The 22,740-nt window shown below is 47.5% G+C and overlaps 9 protein-coding genes across 9 annotated transcripts; 5 read left to right on the forward strand and 4 right to left on the reverse strand.

Moving 5' to 3' along the window:
- Window positions 1-817: 817 nt before the first annotated feature.
- Window positions 818-4,448, forward strand: L228DRAFT_251533 (hypothetical protein). Its single transcript, XM_018333577.1, has 3 exons — window positions 818-1,076; window positions 1,128-1,435; window positions 1,499-4,448. Exons 2-3 carry the CDS (start codon window positions 1,230-1,232, stop codon window positions 4,074-4,076), a joined length of 2,784 nt encoding a protein of 927 aa, XP_018184542.1. The 5' UTR covers window positions 818-1,076; window positions 1,128-1,229; the 3' UTR covers window positions 4,077-4,448.
- A 769-nt stretch (window positions 4,449-5,217) lies between these two features.
- On the forward strand, window positions 5,218-8,717 carry L228DRAFT_264111 (hypothetical protein). Its single transcript, XM_018334546.1, has 5 exons — window positions 5,218-5,673; window positions 5,763-5,968; window positions 6,071-6,206; window positions 6,271-6,322; window positions 6,376-8,717. The coding sequence occupies exons 1-5, from the start codon at window positions 5,658-5,660 to the stop codon at window positions 8,252-8,254; spliced, it is 2,289 nt and encodes a 762-aa protein (XP_018184543.1). The 5' UTR covers window positions 5,218-5,657; the 3' UTR covers window positions 8,255-8,717.
- Window positions 8,377-8,717, forward strand: L228DRAFT_51883 (hypothetical protein). The gene has a single exon (XM_018336671.1). The coding sequence runs from the start codon at window positions 8,499-8,501 to the stop codon at window positions 8,667-8,669; it is 171 nt and encodes a 56-aa protein (XP_018184544.1). The 5' UTR covers window positions 8,377-8,498; the 3' UTR covers window positions 8,670-8,717.
- Window positions 8,718-12,250: 3,533 nt separating this feature from the next.
- L228DRAFT_264112 (hypothetical protein) lies at window positions 12,251-13,319 on the forward strand. Its single transcript, XM_018334547.1, has 3 exons — window positions 12,251-12,400; window positions 12,462-12,764; window positions 12,821-13,319. Exons 1-3 carry the CDS (start codon window positions 12,262-12,264, stop codon window positions 13,126-13,128), a joined length of 750 nt encoding a protein of 249 aa, XP_018184545.1. The 5' UTR covers window positions 12,251-12,261; the 3' UTR covers window positions 13,129-13,319.
- Window positions 13,320-13,406: 87 nt separating this feature from the next.
- L228DRAFT_234639 (alcohol dehydrogenase) lies at window positions 13,407-14,780 on the reverse strand (the record flags this gene model as incomplete). The annotated part of the gene is made up of 4 exons (XM_018330670.1): window positions 13,407-13,695; window positions 13,746-14,255; window positions 14,318-14,383; window positions 14,614-14,780. 4 exons carry the CDS (start codon window positions 14,778-14,780, stop codon window positions 13,407-13,409), a joined length of 1,032 nt encoding a protein of 343 aa, XP_018184546.1.
- A 504-nt stretch (window positions 14,781-15,284) lies between these two features.
- Window positions 15,285-16,737, reverse strand: L228DRAFT_254551 (MFS general substrate transporter; the record flags this gene model as incomplete). The annotated part of the gene is made up of 3 exons (XM_018333836.1): window positions 15,285-16,036; window positions 16,102-16,475; window positions 16,538-16,737. The coding sequence occupies 3 exons, from the start codon at window positions 16,735-16,737 to the stop codon at window positions 15,285-15,287; spliced, it is 1,326 nt and encodes a 441-aa protein (XP_018184547.1).
- A 961-nt stretch (window positions 16,738-17,698) lies between these two features.
- Window positions 17,699-20,183, forward strand: L228DRAFT_257285 (hypothetical protein). The gene is made up of 3 exons (XM_018333969.1): window positions 17,699-17,970; window positions 18,045-18,197; window positions 18,266-20,183. The coding sequence occupies exons 1-3, from the start codon at window positions 17,796-17,798 to the stop codon at window positions 19,822-19,824; spliced, it is 1,887 nt and encodes a 628-aa protein (XP_018184548.1). The 5' UTR covers window positions 17,699-17,795; the 3' UTR covers window positions 19,825-20,183.
- L228DRAFT_51955 (hypothetical protein) lies at window positions 19,955-22,379 on the reverse strand. Its single transcript, XM_018336672.1, has 2 exons — window positions 21,522-22,379; window positions 19,955-21,446 (listed from the first exon to the last, which is right to left on the reverse strand). The coding sequence occupies exons 1-2, from the start codon at window positions 22,204-22,206 to the stop codon at window positions 20,086-20,088; spliced, it is 2,046 nt and encodes a 681-aa protein (XP_018184549.1). The 5' UTR covers window positions 22,207-22,379; the 3' UTR covers window positions 19,955-20,085.
- On the reverse strand, window positions 22,049-22,618 carry L228DRAFT_251540 (hypothetical protein). The gene has a single exon (XM_018333578.1). The coding sequence runs from the start codon at window positions 22,555-22,557 to the stop codon at window positions 22,312-22,314; it is 246 nt and encodes an 81-aa protein (XP_018184550.1). The 5' UTR covers window positions 22,558-22,618; the 3' UTR covers window positions 22,049-22,311.
- Between the last annotated feature and the right edge of the window lie 122 nt (window positions 22,619-22,740).

Here is a 22,740-nt window from a genome sequence, read left to right on the forward strand (position 1 = left end):
TACTGTCGCTGCATTTAGAGGCACTTTTGTCAAAGAGGCCACCTCCAAAAACCATATGCCCCTCAGAGGTGGCTAGGCATCTCTCTGCGGAAGAACTTAGAGAGCTTGGCGCGTCTGAATGGCGAGATACAATGCCGGACATACGAGAATTGACGTGGAAGCTCAGGGATCTTGGCCAGGTGGAGATCCTGCAGAGAGGAGAAGTCCTGGGCCCCACCGTTCATGCCCAGCATGTCAGCGGCCCCATTCGCATTCGCCGTAAGGCTGCTGCCTTCTTGTGATCCACCACCACTTTATCCATTCATTGGACAACTCTGTCCTGGCTATTTTTCCATTTTCAATTTCTTTCAACAAATTCTCCACAATTACGCTGGGCTGAAATATATGCCCGACAAGTGATACAATACCGCTCTAAACTCATAACGAATGCCGGCATTGTGGAGTGTAGTATCCGGTACATGGCAAAGCTCAAGATTCTCAGATCGCACAATAATACCTTGGAAATTATCTTCACGTCTGAAGGGGAAAATGACGACTTTCAGGATACGCTTGGCGGATAAAAGTGCTCGAATTACCTGTCTTGTAAACCAAAGAGATCAGGCACGAATCCTTCGCACCGCCTCAATCAAGGCCAAGGCAACTGGTCAAAGTTGGTGTGGGAGCCTCGGGAGGACGCAGGTACTGATGAATGGACCAATCAGAGGGCATGACGCCACAATGACATACATAACAGGGTTAGTGGCTGACTATGATTACCTTCTGTGGCTAACGCGATAAGGGTTAGCGAAAGGATCCCCAGCCTCGCGATAATCCTTCCGCGATACCTGTTCCGACGCCATAGCCCTGACCCAGTTCAGCCTCCCCAATTTAACGCCTTTACCAGATTCCATTTTCCCACCAGAACGGGACCCCACCTCCTAAATGAAATCGATCTTGAAGATCATTTCTTCACCAACTCTTGCTCGACCCATTGCGACTTCTCCCGCTTTTGCGGTTCGACTCACCGCTCCACGAGGTAGAACGAATTGCTGTGTTGACATTTGTCCAACGCAGCTTGCAACATTGGATTTGAGCAAGTATGCAGTCATTTTGTTGACCTGCAATGATCAGTAGCTGATGACTCTCAGGCACAGGCTGAACAATCAATAAGCAAGAGGACCTTCGAGTCTGGAGCCGGCTGATTTCAGCTGGTTATTTTCGCCATGGCGACCAAGTTCTCCAGGGCCCCAATGGCCAGCATGCACACATCCGGGATCTTTTCCGACATGACTGTCGACGGTCCCGAGATTGGCACGCTCGTGATCATTGTCGATAAGGCGAAAAATCTACCTAATCGCCGAACTATGGGCAAACAGGATCCATACTGCGCAGCACGGCTAGGGAAAGAAGCTAAGAAAACCGAGACAGATAAACGTGGTGGTCAAACTCCTAGATGGTAAGCTCTTTATATCTTTCCTCATCACTTTTGGTTAGACATTTTCTGAAACTGTGACCACAGGGATCAAGAACTCCGGTTCACGGTGCATGACTCCCCGGATTATAACCAACTCAAAGTGTCCGTCTTCAATGATGACAAAAAGACCGAGTTGATTGGGGAAGCCTGGGTTTCTTTGGAAGCTGTCGTGATTCCTGGCGGTGGCCAGAATGACCTATGGCATACTCTCACTTACAGAGGAAAGTATGCCGGAGAAATTCGGATCGAGTTGACATATTACGATACAAGACAGAAGGAAGCCAAAGTGAGCGAGAAGCAGAGAGAAGTCGCAAAAGCGGACGCAGATCCTGCCGAAAAGACCGCCTTGGCTGGGCCACGACAGCTGAAACCTGTGAGACGTAGACCGCTTCCGACTGATCCTACCGGCACAGCCTCAGCTTCGACAGTGCCATTGATCCCACCGCAGGCGTCTGTGCCGCCTTCAGCGACAGCAAGGACACTTCCGCCTGCGCTTAGTCAAAATGCCCATAGACAAGCTTATCCTCCGGAGCGCATGGCTGCCGGCCCGCCAGCGCCAAATCCATACGAACGACACGCGGCAGCGTACCAGCGAGCAGCACTCGGGGCTCGAGAGCCTCCGACTGCTCGAAGTCAGGGGATCCCAGCTCCCGCGCCCCAAAAACCCGTCCTTTACGCTGAACCGGCAAGCTATGAATCCTATTTGCCGGAGGAAAGCGCGACTCACGCTCCTTATTCGGCTCCTCGCGCTTCCGGGCACGGATACAATCGTTTTGATCCGTACGATGCTGGGGTTGGGGATACCAGGAGGCCAGTTCAATCAACGCAAGAGCCGGCTCACATTGTCGTACCGACACCATCAGCTCCTGTTCTCGAGACTGTTTCGCAGCCGGTTTACGGTGCTACTCATAACATAGCACCGACTGCTCACGAGATTGTCGCCAATGATTATGCTGGAGCACCCCCTCACTCTGCTCCACCAGTAATGCCACTATTGGGAGCACCTGAACGGTATGCTACTGCGAATCAAGTATCTCAACTTCCCCCACCTCGATCGATTCCGCCTCGGGCGAGCACTTATTATGATAATCACCCCCGTCATCAGTCCGCAGAATCGATTTATAATGGTTTGCCAGCGCCAATTCAGGCTTCAATGATGCCGTCCGCACGAGTTGCGCTTCCCGAAGTCGATGATGGGCCACCTCCCCCACCTCCAGCTCATAAGAGCCGCGCTTCAGTCGCTCGGGTTGGATACGACTATGCAATACCACCAGCGCCGCTGAATATTCCAAGAATGAAGTCTGTCGACTTACCAAGCTATGAGAGCATTGCAGAGCAGCCGCAACACCAACAATTCTCAGCGGCTACTCAAGCTGTGGTTCCTTTGTCAGGAGTTGAGGCTCAACAATTTGAAGTCTCGACGCCTTCTCGTAGCAATTACAGTCGCTCACACAGGCGTGTGTCGGGAGAAGTGATGCTCCCATCGCCAGGGACAGAAGTTCCCTTTGGCATGCCCCCAAGCTTGGTACCTGGCTATGATCCTAGCGTTGCAGACGAGGTGTCAGACCGTATGGTGCATGAGAGGCGAATGAGCCATGTGCAACCGGAACGAATGGAACCGATTGTTGATTCCCGGCCCCCGCCTACCTACGATCACCAACCTAGCGTCCATGATGAATATGAGGAGGAGATGTTATCACTTCCGTACCCTGTGAATACAGAGGAACGCGCCGGAAGACAAGAGCGTACGCCTGCGGCTGCGGTTGCACCTCTTGTCAAACCTCGAGCTGTCAGCCCTGTTGCCCAGAGGGTGAGCGTGAGCCCTGGTCTCCAGCAGAGACCAACTCGGAAATCGGTCAGCCCACACCCTGAAGTTCGGTCTCCTGAGAGACGGCTGTCGGGCGCGCCATTCTCACCGGATTCTTACGATATACTAAACCCCAAAGCAAGCTCTTCCAGTCTCAATCTGTCATCACAGTACCACTCTGCCGATCCTTCCTTGGAACCAATGCGTGATGATGGGACACTGATTGGACATGACGGAAGGGTCATTGATCCTTCAGATCATCTTCCGACCCACACGTGGGCTCCTGAACCAGAGGCAAAGACCCCCAAAAAGGTTGCAGAACCTGCACCTCGGTCACGGCCAAGCCCTCATGGAGCGCAGCCAATGCTTCCCGCCGTTCGTCGACCTCTTCGCGAAACACGCCCGCATTCGATTGCCGGGCCAGTGTATTCACATCCTAAGGATCCATTTACCCCGCCTAGCGTCAGCCGATATCGATTGCAAAATGGCAGCGGAAAGTCTCCCACGCATCCGGCTTCCAGCCCTATTGTGCCTACGGTGAACACTACCCCGCGCTCGCAACCACGAAGTGCCGTGTCGGGCTATCCCCTACGCGAGCGCGAGAATTATGGCTATGATTCGAGCCCTCGATACAGTGGATATGGCAGCAGCGTGCATAGCTCTCCTGGAGGTATCCCTCCACTGCCGGCTAAGCTGCCGCTTAGTGGACTCGAGCAGCAAGATCCAAGCATGGCAGCTCTGAGCGAAGAGATGAAACGCATTGACATTGGTACTGTGAGTCGAGGGCGAGTACGACGAAGTCGATTTGGTCCTTGAATGAGCTCTATCACCCATGTCATTTGGGGGCGTCTTTTTTTTTATTTTTTTTCCCTTAATTATTTTTCCGGTTCTTTGTGCATCGATCGCACACGCCATGATCCATTTATGAGTACTGGTTGCATCGTAATCATACACCGTGCAATTTCCTTTATTCTTCATTTCCTCCCTTTTTCCATCGTCTTCTTCAAATTTCTCTTTTCACATGGATAATAATTCGCGGGCGAAGAACTTGGATCTCAGCACCAAATGTTTGGAGAACTATTACGGCGTCGATGCAATAGACGGGGGCATAAGGCAAGCTAGGCTTGGATATGAACACGACCTTAAGATATTGATATTACCTCACGCATGATCAATAACGATTTACCGTTTCTTTCAAGAAAGATTTTTTTTTTTCCCCTTCATAATATAATTGTTTAATATGAATCAAGTTATTCGCATGCTGAGAAGTAGGACTTGGTGTTGGTGAAAGTCAAAGCAAGCCTTAGTCCGAGATGCCGAAGCTAACTGGTAAAGCTCGGGGGACTCTTTCGCTATGATTGGTAGAGGCAGATGGCGAGCCCCGGAGGCCCCAAAGGTGTTCGGGTGCTTATCAGGAGGGAATTTATCCAGACCCTCCGAGTGGTCTCGCTTAAGTGGAAGCCAGGGAAGCTGATACGATAAGCCAAGTAAGTACCAAATGCCCCGCATCCTTAGAGAGGACCAAATGCACTGCAATTCATAGCTAAGGATATGCATGCAATGGATAAAGAAATATATTGCGATAGGAAGATTATTGCTCGAGTTATAATAAAGGAAGTTGATAATAGTCTCTATCAACCGCAGTGATTGCCAGGTCTCCGTTATTATCTGTGAAATCCAGCCAGCTAAACTGACAATAAGCAAAGTTTCTTGGCTTTGTCAATAGCTTTGGCCCTATTGTCAACCAAACACCCCTTTCCCTGGTCGTAGTCTCTAATTCAATAATTCTTTTATTCATTGCTCTCATTGTGTCCCGCTTTTGCCTGGACCTCTGCACAGTGTAGCACTGCCCCTCCACAACGGAATCTTCCCCACCCCCCTTCACGCTCCATTAACCTCACCTCATCACCTCCGATCGTGCTCTTGTAAGGAACCTGGTCAGATGCACCCTATCCTTCTTTAACAAATTATTTGCTCTAAGGAATATTCTAATATACTCAGAAATTTCTTTGGTGGCTCATTCGCAGGAAAAGTAGGTGCCTTCAGCCACACAAGGAGCTCCTTCTTGCACTGTCAGCACCTGTCTCGTGCCGGGCTGGTTTGTGAGAGGCCAGCTCTCACGCTTCTCCACTGTGACGGCAGGAGCGAAACACCTTCACCTGTTTCCGTGAATCGCATTCTACATCTCTCATATTGATTCCGTCACGTCTCGCAATCTTCTATATCACGCACACAGACGACCATTGTCAGACATCTGTGTGTTTTAAGAACCATCACCCCTCGCCCCGCTTTCGATACGGCTTGCTCGCCAGTCGACGGCATTTACACTGCTCACGTCCTCTTCTTATCAGTTGTTCTATCATACATCAGCTGTCCCTCCAAGGCATATTCAATAGAATGGGCGATAAACAAGGTTGGTTATGCGCCCTACCCACTCCCCCCCCCACGACTAAAAGATCCCGCATCCTGAGAATCTATGCTGACAGGTTTACTTGGATATAGTTTCCGTCACTTTGACCCCTATTTCCTTCGAGGATGACTTCCCTGAGAGGGTCATCAACCTTGACCCAGAGCGCACCGAAGCTCGCCTTGGTCGCTGCTCCAAGAGCTCCACAAAGAACCTTCTGGCGGCAAAGGATAATGGATTGTTCGAGAGCCCGGTGATGTCGCGAGACCATGCTAAACTATATATCATTCCCCCATCTTCTGTATGTTTGACTTCAAACAAGCCTGAATTATTGCAATATTGTACTGCCCTTTTAATCTTCAAAATATTTTGCCTAGTTGGATTGCTGACGAAAATATTCAAGTCGGCCGTCTATGTCAAGGATTCCGGTTCGATGCATGGAACCGCCGTCAACGGGATGCCACTAGGACGACATATTTCATTTCCGCTCAAAAATGGCGACAAGCTGAGGTTTGGAACTGCCGTGAGCCGTGGCAACCGTACGTTTAATTTGAATTTAATATCACAGCGTCGAAGAAGTGAGGCTAATCGATGGTCAACTAGAAACGTTTAATGCTCGCGAGGTTCAAGTAAATATTGACTGGTCCAAGTGGCAGTAAGTTCATGTACGTGTTGATTTGATCAAATATAATCTGACAAAACATGTAGACCACCCACTCCAGAATCATCCTCGTCTCCAACTAGAAAAGGCTCGCCAGCAGTATTCATCGTGCCAGATGCTAGCTCTGACTCTGAGCAAGAAGTGACCTTGATTGCCAGTTCAAAAGTTACTCGAAGAGGCATTAGGGTTCCCGAAGTAAGCGATTCAGAATATGATGATTCGGTGATAGAAGATTCCGCAGAACCAACAATCGAGATGGATGTTACCACTTCTGCAGAAAGGAAGACGCTTCGGTCCACTCCATTGGGGGGCACTCATACCCGATTCGACTCTCCAGAATTCGCTCCGGAAGAATTGGATCTAGAAGACAAAGGGGGGAAGAAAATAACTCCGCAGTCTCCGGCGAGTACTGGAGAAGTGCCCGGTCCCCATGCCGGAAGTATCTCCGAAGAAGCGTCCCGCCAAAGTAGTGACATGGTTGTGGAAGATAGCATGTCCGCTCTAGAAGCTGCTACGCCCAAAAAGATGATGACTGGGTATGAAACACCCCAGCGTCAGCAATCCAATGAGGAGGATGCGTTTTATGACAATAATCATCCGAGCTGGTCCACGGCTCTATACGGGCAAATGGAATCTCAAGAGAGCCCCGGGTACTCTCCAGAACCATCGCCAAAGTCTGCCATTCAGGACTATTTGTCGGAACGGTTGAGCCCGGGCTATTCCCCAGAGCCAGAGGGTCAGGACAACGCTCAAGAATTCAATTATAAAGAGTCTGATAGCCCTGGCTACTCTCCTGAGCATTCTCCTGAGCCAGATCTTCAACTCAACGCCGATAACATCAAAGATAGCCCTGGATACTCAGTTGATGACCTTCCGCAGCGAATGACACCCGTGTCTTCAATTCCTTCCCCTAAGATGAAGGCTGCATGCTCCCCTCTTCCCTCTCCGGGATTAATGGACCCGCGCTTGCCCAAACAGCATTCAGACTCGGAGGCAGATTCTTGGCTTCCCTCCGCTGCTGAAATTGCCGAAATGGCTTATCAAAATTCATTTTACCCGAATGAGGTAAATTTACCCAACTCAAGTCGGCAGAGATGGTCGGGCTTTGCGAAGAGGCCAATGAAAGACATCACTACCCTTCCGGAATTTCTGAGCGCTCATCCCGAGAGAGCGGCCACTCCCACAAATCAGACCATCTCCCGAATGACTATTGGAAGTCTCGTGCATCAGACTCCAAGCACTGAAAATGGTAATGGGGATATTAGTTTATCTGGCGCGCAAGCAGACAGCAATGCTATCTCTTCTGTGAAGGAAGAACTACTGCCTCAGTCACTGAATGAGAGACAATTCATTACCCGCGATCCTCGGCTGATTAGAATGTACGATGAATCTAAGCTTGAAAGAGGTCTCTGGGAGACGGAGAAAGATGAGGTTCAGGGGGCGACTTATCCATCAGCTGCTGCCGGTACCCAGACCGAGCATACAGCTGCGTACCATCTCGAGAAGGAGACCCCTAACCGCATCTCAATCAAAGACATTGTCAATTATCCTTCGCCTCCCAAGACTAAGCGGAAGGCTGATCAGATTTCAGAATCAGTTGGCGAGGATTCTCTTCTCAATCATGGTGGCTCATTGTCCTCACAGGATTCTGTGATGCAAGATGCGCAACCACGAGACTTTCCTCTTTCATTTTCAGACATTGAGATATTTGTTCCCTTGAATGGTGGTACCCAAACGTCGTCATCCGCCGATCAATCAGTGCAAACTCATCAACCTGCTCCTGAGCGGGCCCCCAAGAGAAGAAAGACTACCCACACTTGGCGCCGGAGCTTTCTGACTCACGCGCTCACTGCTTTCACATCCGCTGTTATTGGAGGCGCAGGAGTGTTTTTTGGCCTCCTTGCTCTCCCAGAATCCAACCAGTGATTGGGACAATGCGACCAGCTTGTCTCGCTACTCACAGGTAGTCAATTCTGCTACACTGCACTCTGCCCATGGTTTCCAATTTCTTTTCAATCCTTTACGAAGTTTTTGTTTTTGTTTTGATTTGCAATTCACTGGTCTCTACTTTATGGTCTTGATTTTCTGTGAGTTGCATCTTTATCTTATAAATTTTACCTGATTTTCCAACTTCGCGGGGGTGACTACGTTGGGCAAGGACGTGCGGCGAATGGCCAGAGGGGAGTTTGTCGATTTGTTTCTTTCTTTCCTTTCTTCGCTTTTCTCTTTAGCTCTTCTTTTTCTTTCTTTTTTATCGACGACATTCGGTCAGTTGTGGCTTCCCTTTTACAGTGTGCAATTGCACTTATGGTTTATAGTTATTAAGGTCTGGGAGTGTTAGTGACTGCATCCCTTATCAACAATTCAATAAACATATCAACATATCACTCCACTCGCAACATTTTTTGTCATTTTAAGACTATATTGAAAGCCAGTGTATCGTTTCTTCTCGGATCTGTCTCGCAACGAGCCTACGATCCAGGGTATACGACGCTTTTAAATATCTAATCCAAGCAACTCAATGTAATCGGACCCCGCCCTTCAACCCCTTCATCTTGTTGAATTGAGGCTATTGACCAAACCAAAAAGTAAGCTCTGACTCTCCGAGCGATTAGACTCACGGTAACAGATGTTAATCCCCGTATTTCATCCAGTCTTCCAAAGTCCATACTAAACCGCAGGCAGCAGACCCTAGGACAACTAATAGGTCCAATACTATCCAGAATTCTAGTATCTACCTTAACTTGATTTGATAATCCTCGAAAGGGTGTGACCGTGTGACCGCGTGGCTGGTACAGTGGCACAGTGGTATCCACCTATACCTCAGAAGGAGGAGCAGAAGCAGGAGTTCTGGAGCAGGAAAGCTGACCGCAGCGGTGCATTACCGTAGATGCATGTAGTAAAATAAGATATTTCTAGTTGTCAGCGACTCAGCGACTCAGTTGCCACCTCAGACGAGGTGATGTGATCAGGTCCAGCGACAACGTCAAGTCCAGCGACAATGTCAAGTCCAAGATCCAGGGACCAGGACAAGGAATGTATCCCCCTCACCCCCCGGATAGCAGCGTCTGATTTTTTGCCGGAAACCAGCTTGGCTCAGACGGAGAAAGCTTGAAATGGGTCTATATCTACATGTTAAGGGATCATTAGTTCTGGCGGAGCGAGAATGTTTGTCTTTGAGCAGCGAGCTATCAACTATCCACTACCAACTAGCAACTATTCCCTCGAGTCCTTGGACATGATTACATGGACCATGAATAATGATACTAATAAGTAAAGTATAATGTAGTGATTCTAGTGAAAGAATTGAATATGGTAAATGATAAGAACAAAAGTATAATAATGATAGGAATTAAAGTACGATAACGATAGGAACTAAAGAACAATAACGAAAAGCACTGGCAAGGCATTCTCCATACTATATATACAAGACCTGTAGATATATTTTTCATCCGTTCAGCCGGGGCAAAAGAAATATATTACCATGCGGATTGCAGGCTTTCAGCTATGCCGTACTGCCGGAGTCGTCTGTATTCGCTGCGCTGAGGCATTATCCTCAAAAATTTAAAACAGCACCCTTGATTAACCAGCCTATTTATGGGTGATCAAACAATAAATCACAAAAGTAAATAATAGTAAACAGTAGAAAAGCATGATTTGTTTAGTTTTACCTCTCTACAAAGTAGAACGCAGGTGACAGCTCTATCTAGTTTTCTAGTCCAGGATTGTATTGCGTTTCAATTTTCCTGCCATTGTACAGATGACCATTTGGACAGGAGATATGCCAGAGATATTTGTGTCCTCAGTTGAAACAGTGTCTTGGAAAACTAAAGATTTACATGCCGTGACATGTCATGTTCCCTTGACTCAGAGAGAGCATATCGCAGAGATAACCCGAGTCTGCTTAGGGTCGACATGATGCCGTCCCGGAGTTCTACCAGGGTCGCTGGCTCTGATGAGAACGCGGTTTACGCGCAAATGGGCATATCTTTGAGAGCTTAACGAAAGCTACAGCGAAAATAACCCATTGTGCCGCTTTCACCGCGGACAACACTTGTGGTGACGGCGTGGAAGTCAATAGTCCCACGCGGAAAGAAGGAGTTTCGTAGATTCCATCGGACATGCCTTGAAGGGGATAATAGGTTGACCAGATCCTCTATCGTTTCGGCGCTATCCAGAATGCCAAAAACTCTTTCAGAAGTTTTTTGTTCTTGCTCATTTGGATAGAGGGCACTGATGCCCTCCATGGCAACGCTTGAGGTGCACCATAAAGCGTCTCTACGGTTCTTGGGCAGATATTTTTCCAGTGCCTCGTCGTAATATACAATCGACTTGGCAATTAGCTTTAGATCTTCAAGGCTGTATCACCAAGAAGCTTTGCCCTTGGACATTGCGTGTTTGTCCTGACACAGGAGCACCCCGGCATCACCGCCATCCGTCCTCAGATGATCGAGTAAAGGTTTGTTTCATTGTCTAGTCCTTTGGTGGATTTGAGGTTTCCATTAGAGTCGAACATAGATGATGGAAATCGTAGCAGGTATGCTGCAGGTTCTTTGATTTTAACGAATCTTGAGCAAATTTTGCTGGAAGATTTTGCAGAAAACTATCCATAAGAGCTCCTTTTTGAGCAGGAGTCTCTTTTCTGATGTTCGTGACAATAAGAGAACAGAATTATTCCGCAGAAATTTATTCCGTGTGCTGCGATACAATCTCTGTTGCATGTAAGCTTGCAAGAGATTTAGAATCGGTGGCGGACATTGTTTCTTTTGCCACCATTCCACAGAACAATCTAGCTCATTTGCTGGCTCCTTCCTCATACTGTTTTGACTAATAGAATCGCCATTTCTGAAGTGAAATGGAGAAATTGGCGCAGCAATAGCTGAGCTAGCGTTGTGAGGGTTAGTTATGTAGGGTTGTACTAAATCGTCTACGTAAGTTGTTAGTTTGGCAAGCATTATAATGAACAATAAATAATCATACCTTCTGCTAAAGTAACCTATAAAACCGGCCCCGTTTGAGTGCAGTGATATCACGCGCACAATTCTTTTCGAGGAATTATGCTGTGTCTATTGTATTGGACATATGGAAGAGCTTAAATTCCTCGATGAGACGAGATCAAGTTCTGTTGACGATTCGAGGTGTTATATGTTGTTGTTATAATTTTGACCGCATAAAATGTTCTGTTCCTGAGTGGCGTTGCTTTAGAAGCTCAGGTCGCGTCTCATTATTGGAATCTGATGAATATAGTGAGAAAAAACGATATTGGCAGGAGTTTATGGGAACCGCCAACCAGTGAAAGACGAGAGATAGCAGACGGAAAGGAAGAATATATATGTGCCAAAACGGCAGGGTAAGCTGTTGTCTAGCAAGTAATCTATACAGTGAAAGAGTAATCCACGTAATTCGTAGATAATGTCTGGAGTAATGAACTCAAGGGAATATTACGCCGAGAATAGACGCGATGAATACCCACATTAGACAAATCTCTAAACGGCAGGAGCACTTCATCTTCCTTGTCTTTCTTCATTGGCCCAAAGTATGTTATTCTATATTCTCCATCTAAGGTGCCCACGACAGTGTATAATCCTATTCAGCCTCGGCTGGCCAAATAAATATCAATATAAGCATTATAGGCTTCTCTCTGAGGCCGTGCCTTGCAGTTTGCATTTAGCATTGCGGTTGACCCATGATAAGTTAATATATCTCCACAGCCTACAAGAACATCCTAGGCCGGTATGAAAACCTACTACCCCTCCTCGATCCTCCTATTCGTCTAGCTATTGCCATTTCAACTAGAGCGAGTGGAATTCTTTTCTCTCTTGCTGTACCCTTAAAGTCTCAGGTGACCACGTGTGCAAACTTCACATTTCCTGAAAATCCCACAACACATTAATCTAAGACGTCACACAAAACAAAAGACGCAGACAATCATCATGGCGAAACAAGTTTTTGAGAAATTCAGAGGGTCTGAAATCACAGATGATATTCTAGAAGGAGCAGCGAAGCTATTTAATGAACACTACGGCGTGTGGGGAAAGGATCCATCAAACTCAAATCCCACACCCAAACCAGGTCAGCGGCCGGCCCTGCATTTCCCTAGATCTAAACTTATTCCTTACCAATGAAATTATAGGAAGTCATGTAAAGCTAAGCAAGAGCCGGCTGCGAGATCAGTATCTGCCTAATAATGCATACGATTGCTGCTATGTGAGAGTTACCCTGGATGACCGTCTAGCTGGCAATGCATTTGCGTGTCGCTGGCGCTGGCAAAATAAGGTAGTATGCTGGGTGACGCAGCTTGTCGTACATGCCGATTTCCGGGAGCAAGGACTGGCACGGCATCTTCTGGAATTTCTTCGGGAAGACGGCGACGCGGTGTTTGGTATTATGAGCTCTCACCCAGCTGCCTGCCTTGCTGGTGCAAGAGCATTTACGGGTAAGGTCTCATTCTAGATTACGATAATTTGAAGTTTGGAGCTAAATGGCTCAAAGGAAATATAAGCTCTGTGTCTCCCGGCTTTATACAGGCGTATGCGCAGGCAATAATGAATCTTTCTCCTATCATTTATGTCAGGGACGCGAAGCTGTGCGGCAGTCTTTTCGATCAGAAGGATACAAGTGGAGCGATCTCGTCCGTTGATACTCAGTTTTTTGTCGACCATACGGAGCCGTTGGAAGTGTTGAAGGTGGTTCGACAGGATCGTGACTGGCCGCTTGGAGAGTTGCTTGATGGCTGCGAGTTCCTTTTTATGGTCGAGGTTAAGCCTCGAGGATGCTTGACGAGACCCCAGCCTTTTTAATCTCCTTCTCGGTCTCAGTGGTAATCTTGCCGTTTAAATATCTGGAGGATCTCTTCTTATTCTATTTTTATTTCTGGTGAATGGAACATGGACAAACGTTGCGCCATGAGAAGAAGGCTTAAAATACTCAGTATACGCAGAGAGATGATTTTTATTAAGAATTGTTAATATGACTTTCATTTACAAGACCCAATTACACAGCCCTGAAGGCCAACTTGACTATGCATCAACACAGCATGTACTAAGCCGGAAATTGAAAATTGGCATATCAAGTCAAATCAAGTGTCATTGACAAGCACCGCACGATACCGTACCTTCCCCAGCTTCAACGTTTCCATGGCCTCTGTAATCCCTTCGATCGTCATGGGCCACTCCTGAACCACGGGTCGAATACTATGCCAAAGAGCAAAGTCCAGCATTTTTCTCACCGCATGTCGTGGAGCAATCAGCGAACCCTGGATCTTCAGCCCCTGCCGGACAATCGTGGTGTATGGCATCACCAAATCACTTCCCGGTGACGCAGTCAAAAGATGGACAGCTCCGCCGGGATTCAGTAGGTTGAGGAGACTGTCATGTTATTATTTCAAGCCCAGCTTCTCTTGTAAAGATGCACTCACAAATCCCAGTCATCAACCAATACACTGCTCGTGAGAAACAAATGATCAATTCCTCTTTTCCTGCCCTCGAGAATTTCCAAACTTCGTTCAATCTGTGTGACAACAAACTCCGTGGCTCCCATCTCCATGGCCTCTTTCTTCTTCGCGTCCGTCCTGGAGAAAACTACAACCTCACAACCCACCTTTGCAGCAAATTGAACAGCCAAATGTCCTAGCCCGCCAAAACCAATGATCCCAACGCGGTGTTCTGGCCGCACGTCATACACGCACATGGGTCCAAAAACAGTAGCTCCTGCACAGATGAGTGGCGCGGCATGTCGAAGATCCATAGGCCCTTCAATCCGAAATAGAAATGAAGCCTTGACAATGGCATGCGTAGAAAAGGAGCCTAGATCAGGATCGTCGAAGCCTTGAAGTCGTCGCAAGGGGCAGTAGTTGTCGTTTCCGGACAAACATTGCGCACAGGACCCGCAGGAAGAGTGCTGAAGGCCAAATGCTACGGCGTCGCCGCTGTGAGATATAATGAGTCGACGGAGCAGATGCAAGATTTCGAAACGAAACAAAAGGTTTACATTTCAACAGTACGTACGTCCGGGCCAAGGGCTATGGCGTGGCCGGCTCCTATGGAGATTTTTGTGCTATTGTTAGCTTTTATTGTCACTTATTTCTCTTCTAACTTCATTTGTCTTTTGAGTTCAGTTTGTAAACGTAAATTGTCAACTAGGCAGCAAAAGACTTGATTCGCACAGAAAGCTGAGAGAGAAATAGAAAATTAACTTGAATATTAGAATGTAACTGATATTCATAGTCGAAGCCTCTGATTCACTAGAAATTATGCTCGACTATATGACTTGCTTATCAGGAGAACTTGCCTTCATGACCAAGCGCTACAGGATCGTTTCGAAAAAGCTCATCTGTGGCGCAAAGTCCACTATGTGTGATCTTCACGAGAACCTCGTCTTGCTGGAGCTCAGGGATGGTGAGCTCCTCTTTGATGATTACGCCTGTATATGAGCCTTTGAAGACTGTATACATCTTCGCTTCTTTTGCGTGGGCCTGATTGCTCATTTTCGAGCTTTATAGGAACGAGTGATCTGGGGAAAATCGAGTGTCAATTCTCACGACGCCTGAAATTCACAATGATCCAGGTCTAAGTGAGTCGCAATTGGCAAGGTACAACCAGCTGAACTAATTTCTTTGAAGACAGTACGTCAATTACAATTGGTGTTCATTATTTCCTCACTCGTAGAGTCGTAGATGTTCCATTATGATGGATAAGGTGATGATAATCTGGTGGCGCAAAGTGGAGGTTCTCTGCAAAGTTGCCGTCAGGGCTCAAGCTATTTTATTAATGGACGGGAGCTAGGCGAGACTTGGAGCTTGACTGTCTCGTCCTGGAATCCAACATCAAGGATTCTAGGATGTGCACTCCATTGCTAACTCCAAAATGATATACTAGGCCAATCACTGTGACAAGTGATGTTGATTGAATCTCCAAGAATGCAAATGAGAAAATATATATATATACACATCTAGATTTTACTGACTTACCCACAGCTTCCACCCGACTTGAATATTTCGGCTAATCATCATAGTCAAACCTCCTGCAATGGACATGATGCCGCCAAATATCCACATTGTATTGAATCCTTGATTCTGCAGAATTGTGCCTGCTACTGGAGTGCCGATCAGGTTTCCCACAGTCATGACCGCATAGCCCATACCCATTCGAGTCCCGACATGGCTTCTATCAGGCGACAGTCGCACAAAGCACGTGGGTGGCAGTGAGACAAATGCCCCAGAGAAAAACCCATAGAGCAGAGAAATCACCACAATCCCAGCTAGACTGGATAGATTGACAAGTGCAAACATCAACGCGCCACAGATGATAGTGCACGAGAAGACAATATTAAATGGGCCAATACGTGTGGCGAAGATATTGGGGAACACCCGTCCAAAGACGGATCCAGTTGTGATTATGGAAAGAAGATAGAATCCCATTTCATCGGCGGCGATCTTTTTGGTAATGGCAAAGTATTGGATGTAGAAAAACGGAATGTTGAGGGAGATGAAGGTGAGGAGTCCTCCCAGGACAAAGGAGACATAGGCGGGTTCTTTGAAGGCCGGCAGATCCAGCACTTTTCTCTTGTTGGGAGGAAGAACTCGAACTCTGAAGACCAACAGCGGAATGAGCAGCGTGACGAGGATGACAAGGCCAATTGCACGAACCGTCCAGCCAAACCCAATCTGGCGAGAAAGTCGATGGAAAATAATTGGATACAAGATCCCCCCTGAGAGCGTGTGATCATGGATTAGCAAAAGCTTCAAACCCCGAATAGATCGTAGGGTCACTCACCTAGGCCGCTACCTGCGGCTGCGACGCCATTTGCGAGGGCGAGTTTAGACTCAAAATATGTCGACAGCAGAGCGACCCCAGGAATGAAAATGAGACCGACTCCAATGCCGATGCAGAAGCCTTGCGCGAGAAGCGTTTGGTAATATTCATGACATATGCTGGTCATCATTTGTCCCAACAGTATAAACAAGGAACCACTGTATAGCAACACGTGGAAATAGCCAGCATCGTAGAGAGGGCCAGTCGCGAGTCCCAGGATCAAAAGTAAAGAGGACTGCACAGAACCAATCCATGAAATGTTGGACGATGACGAGACGAAGAGCTCTCCCGTTTCATAATATGTCTGGTAAGCCCCGAACGTGTTAAGAATTCCCCTGGATGCATCATTAGATACACAATGTTCTGCAACGCGCATTCATAAGGTATATGGACTTACCACGTATTGAAGAAGATGAAGAATGTACCAACCACCTGGAACCAGGCTCTCAAACCGCCATTTGGGATGGACGACAGGTCATTGACTGAGACCTTGGGCCTTTGGTCTTCGTGCGTATCTGGATTCCCATCTTGTCTACTACAACCCGGCTCTGGCTCGTCCAAGGTCTTGTCATTCTCCGTTTCTTGTTCATTGCTCATCCTCTAACCTGCCAAGAACAGGTAAACTTGCAGAACGTGTTCAGGCACAAAGTTTACGTTGAACCTTTACGGGATGTCAATTGACTCGGGGACTAAGCGTACAAGCTTTGATCTATTACAAGATGGAAAACCTAGGAAGTGGTTCGTCTTCACCACCGGTCTTTCTTTGTTTTCTGATTCCGTGACTTCACCATCAGACTATCCAAACTTTCCCATGACATTTCTTAGGTTTCTTTGATAGTCTTTATGTTGACCTCTTGCGCAGAATATTTGTTGTTGTCATTTTCCGGGGCGGCACGACCCTTCCCCTTTACCCCGGCCACCTCCGTTTCCCCACTTGTCCCTTCCCTCGCGGCCACCTCCGAACAACCATTTCCCCAACATGCCAAGACGACGGGCGACTCCGAACCCTGTCCTGTTCTTCAATTGCCAATCCTGAAATGAATCATCATGCACGCCTCCCGCCTCCCGCGATCGTCCCTCGGTGCTGTGGAGTATGGAGTACCGAGCCGACATCTAAAATAGCGTATCCGTGAGCTTATTTCATACTCCGTAAGTGCTGCAAATTGAGTGATGGAAACTACTAATATGGCTCTCCCTAGTATCAAAATTCAACTTAATTAATCGCCCTCTGTCCAGACAAATAAATGCAATAGATCAAGATTGCGACATTAGTGCTGATTCAAGCATCATAATTCAGCACAGCGAGTTTGTGGTTGGGAATTTCGTACTATTCGAAATTGTTCGTCAAGGGTCATTCGTTCGCATTTTGCAGTGACGATTACTGAAATTGGCCCGCCAAGTGTCACCCTGGCTTTTCGATTCGTAATATTAATGCATTGTAATACTTCCACTGCGGGGTTCTCTCGAGACCGAGGGGTGAGATGGCGAAATCCAATTTATTTTGTCAGCTCTGATGGAATATTATTTAAAGGGATTTGATGGGCGTAAGTGTTTCTATTATATATTCATGAGAATAATTCAGCGAGTGATTTCTTTCAAAAAATTTGGGGAACAAAACGAACGCCATTTAGAGAGAATTAAGTACCTGATTAACCATGACTGTCAAAACATCCTCCCCGGTTCCGGCCTTCCAAACTCGGAGTACCGACGTTATCATCGTCGGCGCTGGACCCGCGGGATGCATGGCTGGAGCAACCCTGCAGAGATATGGTATCGACTTTTGTTTGATCGATAAGCGTCCAACACGGACACAAACAGGACATGCAAGTGGTTTGTGGAAAGCTTTTATTGTATGCTTCTGATAAGCTTGCATCATTTTGCTAATCCATACTGCTGTTATCAAGCTTTCCAACCCCGGACGCAAGAGATCTTGCAGACACTGGATCTGCTTCATAGCCTTGATGGCAAGGGTCACCGGCTCACTGAGACCTCCTTCTGGAACCATGATGAGGCTGGCAACCTAGTTCGGGCCTTTGTAGGCGCCGAAGTAATTCACCGTCAGTGCCATGGCTGTCACGCTGATATTAAATTCCAAATCTAAGCTGACCGGGTGCGTACGTAACAGCAACCCCTTATCAATACCTATTCAATACAGACCAGGGTATTACCGAAGACACATTTGAAAAGTATCTGCTATCAAAAGGTCAGAAGATACACCGTTTCATGGAGCTCCTTCATTACGAGTACAATGAAAATAATTTCGAATGGCCCCTTACTGCATTTATCAAGAATAACGCTTCTGGGGCCATCGAAGCGTGGCTGACAAAATATATACTTGGGTCCGATGGTGCAAGAAGTGCCACGCGCAAAGCAACAGGGGTGCAGTCATCTTTTCGGGGCAGCGAAGATGTCTGGGCGGTCGCAGACGTGTACGTGGATACAAACTTCCCTGATTATAGAAGACGCTGCGCCATTCGTACCCCACACGGCGGTTGCATGCTCATTCCTCGTAAGGATGAAGGGCTTCGAATTTTTTTGCAGATTGGCGAAGGTAGTGATAGTCAAGGAGCGTCGGATGATCATGCCCCAAACAGTTCTCCAGGTCCCAACCTTCATGAATCTGTGCATGAGAACAGCGCATATAAGCTCACTCAGATTGTCCAATCACATATCCACAAGGTGATCCATCCATACAAAATGGACGTTACCAATATTGTTTGGATCAGCCGCTATCTCGTGGGACAGCGAGTAGTCCACCATTTCCATGACCCGCGGCAGCATGTTTTCCTCCTCGGCGATGCTTGCCACACTCATAGTCCCAAGGCAGGCCAAGGAATGAACGTGAGCATTTCCGACGCATACAATCTCACGTGGAAGCTGGCGCTTGTGATGAAACGCGTTGCAGACCCAAGACTGTTACTCACCTACGAACAGGAACGACTTCATATTGCCCAGCAGCTGATTGAGTTTGACGCCCGTTTTGCGCGTCAGTTCGGTGAAAAAGACAGCTTGAACAGTTCCAACCTCCGCGATACCTGGGAAGAGGGTCATGGGTTCACTAGTGGATGCGGATATGAATATCCCGCCAGTCTGATCGTCGATCCTTTGATTCGGACGGAGATTGATGATCAAGCACTGGAGCCATTAAGGCCGGGAAAACGATTGCTCCCAATTGATTTGATCCGCCATGTTGACGGGACCCACGTGCGTTTGTTGGACGTCTTGCCATCCAATGGCAGATTTCATCTGTTTATCTTTGGAGGAACGCAGATTCTCTCGCCCCAGATCAAGTCCTTGGCGGAATCTCTTAATTCTCCGCGGTCTCCACTGAGTTTGTTCAACCGGCTGCCGCTGCTTCACATGGAACGATTCCGTCATGAGGATATAACCACTGACTCAGTACCCTCGACTAATAAGAATTACTTCATCGACGTATTTCTGCTTCATTCGTCTGATCATTTGAGCTTGTCTCCGGACGAATTTCCTCCACCGTTTTCTACTCACTGGCCAATGCGGGTGTTTAGAGATGCTGGAGGTGCTGGGCACAAACTATTAGGCGTTGCTGAGAGTACCGGAGCTTTAGTGGTGGTCCGGCCAGATGGCTATATTGGATTGGTCACCCACATGAATGGTTTGGAGGATGTGACAACTTATTTTAAAGGATTCATGCTTGGACGTGCCTAAGCACAGAACCCATGCTTCAAAGTTTCGGCCAGGAACGTATTTTCGCTAATAATTCAACAACAAATAGCACATAAATATAGGGTTGTTCAAAATGAGTGGAAACGAGTGCAATCCGCTTTCCAAGTTCTCAATGCAACACAACTCCGCCACTGGGTTTAAACGCCGTATTATCAACATACCCATGCAATGAAATGAAGTGCCTAGGGATAGCAGAACGCCCTATGTTGTACTGTATCAGAGGTTGCAATATATCATGCTCTTCTATACAAGAACAGAATTGCTTCTTCTCGGGCCTTCAAAACTAGAGGTGTATGACCTGGTGAGAGCACGAAGTGGCATTTCGAGCATATCATTTTCGCCTTCGCTGCCAGAACGCGAGACTTGTTCAATCTTTGGCTCCTCAACGCTCCACACCAAACTTCGCCTTGACCCTTCTTGATTCTCGCCTGAAGGCTTGACGAAAAGCCTTTTTACCCAGCCGATAACCATATTGGGGAAATGGCTAAGCCATAGTGTACGTCGTTTCCATGCCCGGGTTCTTCGCAGCCCGTTCATTGCCTTTTGATAGTTCTCGCTGCTCATATGACTCTGGGTGCACCATTCATTGACAATGAACGCAATGCCAACAGCCATGATAGCACAGGATACGGCAGTAGCATTGGCCCACACTTCGAGAACACCCTTAGACCAATAAAAGTTCGAATATGCGAAATCAATATAGCCTCCCATGGGTGTCCAGCTTGAGCTCATGCACCTGCAAGTCTGATACATGCCAAATGTTTGGGCAATGGTGATGTACAGCAACCAGATCAAACTACCAAATTCGAAAGGTGTTAGCAAAATAAATTGCAAGCGATCCCGAGGACTCATATCCGTCCACCAACGCCGAAGACCGCCACGGGCCCTATCGGTCCTTGTCATTGAGGGCGAATAATCAGTCCCACGGCGTTTAGTAAGACTCTTTGGATGCCCCGACGGATAAAAGAGCGACCACGTGAGCATCTCCAGGACAAAGGACAAAAAAGAGAGCATGAAAAATATCATGTATCCACCACTTCGACACCCAAGGCCCCAGGTGGGTGTATGGAATGATATCGCAAATGCACTCGCACATGTCCCTCCGACGATGAAGAGAGCACTAAGGATCTGCCAAATTTCTCTCAAATCAAACGAGTGTAGGCCTTGAGGATGCTCCCTGCCACGGACTAGGTCTTGTCTAGCGTCCTCGTAACGAAGCCAATTGCGACCATATTCTGCAACAAAGGAAGCTTCAATTCCGGATAAAATGGGATGTGCAACACCATAGTGACACCGAACGCGCCCTTGACCGGCAAAGCTGACAAAAAATTCCTCGCTGAACTTCTTGGAATCACTCAGTTTGGGAATCCAGCGGAAATCCTCATCTGTTTCTGGAATATCGCGCAAATACTGCTCTCGAAGTTCATCATCAAGGAGAGCCAATCGTGTGGAATCAATCAGGCGGTTAAACTTTTGCCGAACTTGATCCGTTGCAACCGGATTGCGGTCAACAATGCCACAGAGAATCAAGACTGGCATCCAGCCATACAGAAGGCCCAGAGCTAAATTGTGAGCCGTGGCATTCTCTCCAATTTGTCCAAAAGCTAAACGCATATCAGCATAAATTCCCTGTGCCAGCAATATCACCGCAATCAAATTGCGTAATTGGGAAAACTTACCGGCTTGGATAGAAATGGCCAATGAGAAAAAGAACCAGCCAAGTGAGATGAATACCGGGACGATACCCCGTCGACGAGTTTCTCGGAGGTCTTTGGCGAGCTTTTGGCGCATCTTCTCCAACGTCTTTGCATTCTCTTTGTGGGAGAGCTTGAGCTGGTCGCTGAATAGCGCTATTCGCAAGAGCTTTTCCGCAACGCCACTCGGCATGTTTGGATGCATTTTGAATTGATTCATGACGCTCAAAATATACAACGAGTCTCGAACTTTGGCGAACTCAGAGTCCTCATCAGGCAGCTTACGGTAGGGCACCGCCATATCGATCATCAAGGCACACTTGCCTGTGACTCTGATGTTCCAGAGCACATACGAGAGTGAAGCAATCGGCGAGCCCACCCATCTGCAAAGAGTCCAGACTGTGCCCCAGAAGTCGTTGCTTTCAAAGGGCGCCTGCAATATCATGCCAATGATAGGGAGCACCCAAGTTGAAATTGTCTGGGAGGCGTCTGACCAGGAATACAAGGCGGTCCCGTGGCCGCAGAGCTGAAGACATCCTTCGAGTGAAATAATCTCGCTTCTATTCACGTTATGGCTTAAGCCATGGATTGGACCCTCATATCTCCAAGGTATGTTTTTCTCTGGCGTGGAGAGGAAGCCAATTTTGCAGTCTGTGAAATTGGTTCTCATCGCTGAGACGTGAGACGGTGGTGGTTTGTGTCTCTCCCAAAGAACTTGACGTAGCGAAGAAGACGGAATGCAAGAAAAGACGATCAAAAACTCAGAAAAGAGGAGTTACAAATTTCCTGGGCAGCTTACGGCACATATTGACTGGGGGCAAAAGCTGAAGAGGATAACAGATTTTAAGAATGTAAAGCTCTGACCCCACACCAAACCCAGGTTTTGACCTGGGGGTTGCATGGTATCTCGGCGCACGCGGCTGAGCGCGCCACTGTCAGCCCCCAGATATGGAGCATGATATGCAGGCAGCAGCATGCTGCCTAGAAGCATAGGAAGACAGGCGTGCACCGGACCTATCATTGTTCATCGCAGCCCCTTTTAAAAGGCAAGATTAAATACACAAAGTGCTTAGGTCCCACGGAGAAGACTGAACAAGTAAGACTTGGCGACGTCAAAAGATCCTGACTCGGGAGACTTACAGATACACCAGTCAGCCTTGTCGCCTCGTTTAGCTATCCCTCTGGGACTGCTGATTTCAAAAGG

The sequence above is a fragment of the Xylona heveae genome (assembly GCF_001619985.1).
Source record: "Xylona heveae TC161 unplaced genomic scaffold L228scaffold_15, whole genome shotgun sequence".
Classification (NCBI taxonomy): domain Eukaryota; kingdom Fungi; phylum Ascomycota; class Xylonomycetes; order Xylonales; family Xylonaceae; genus Xylona; species Xylona heveae.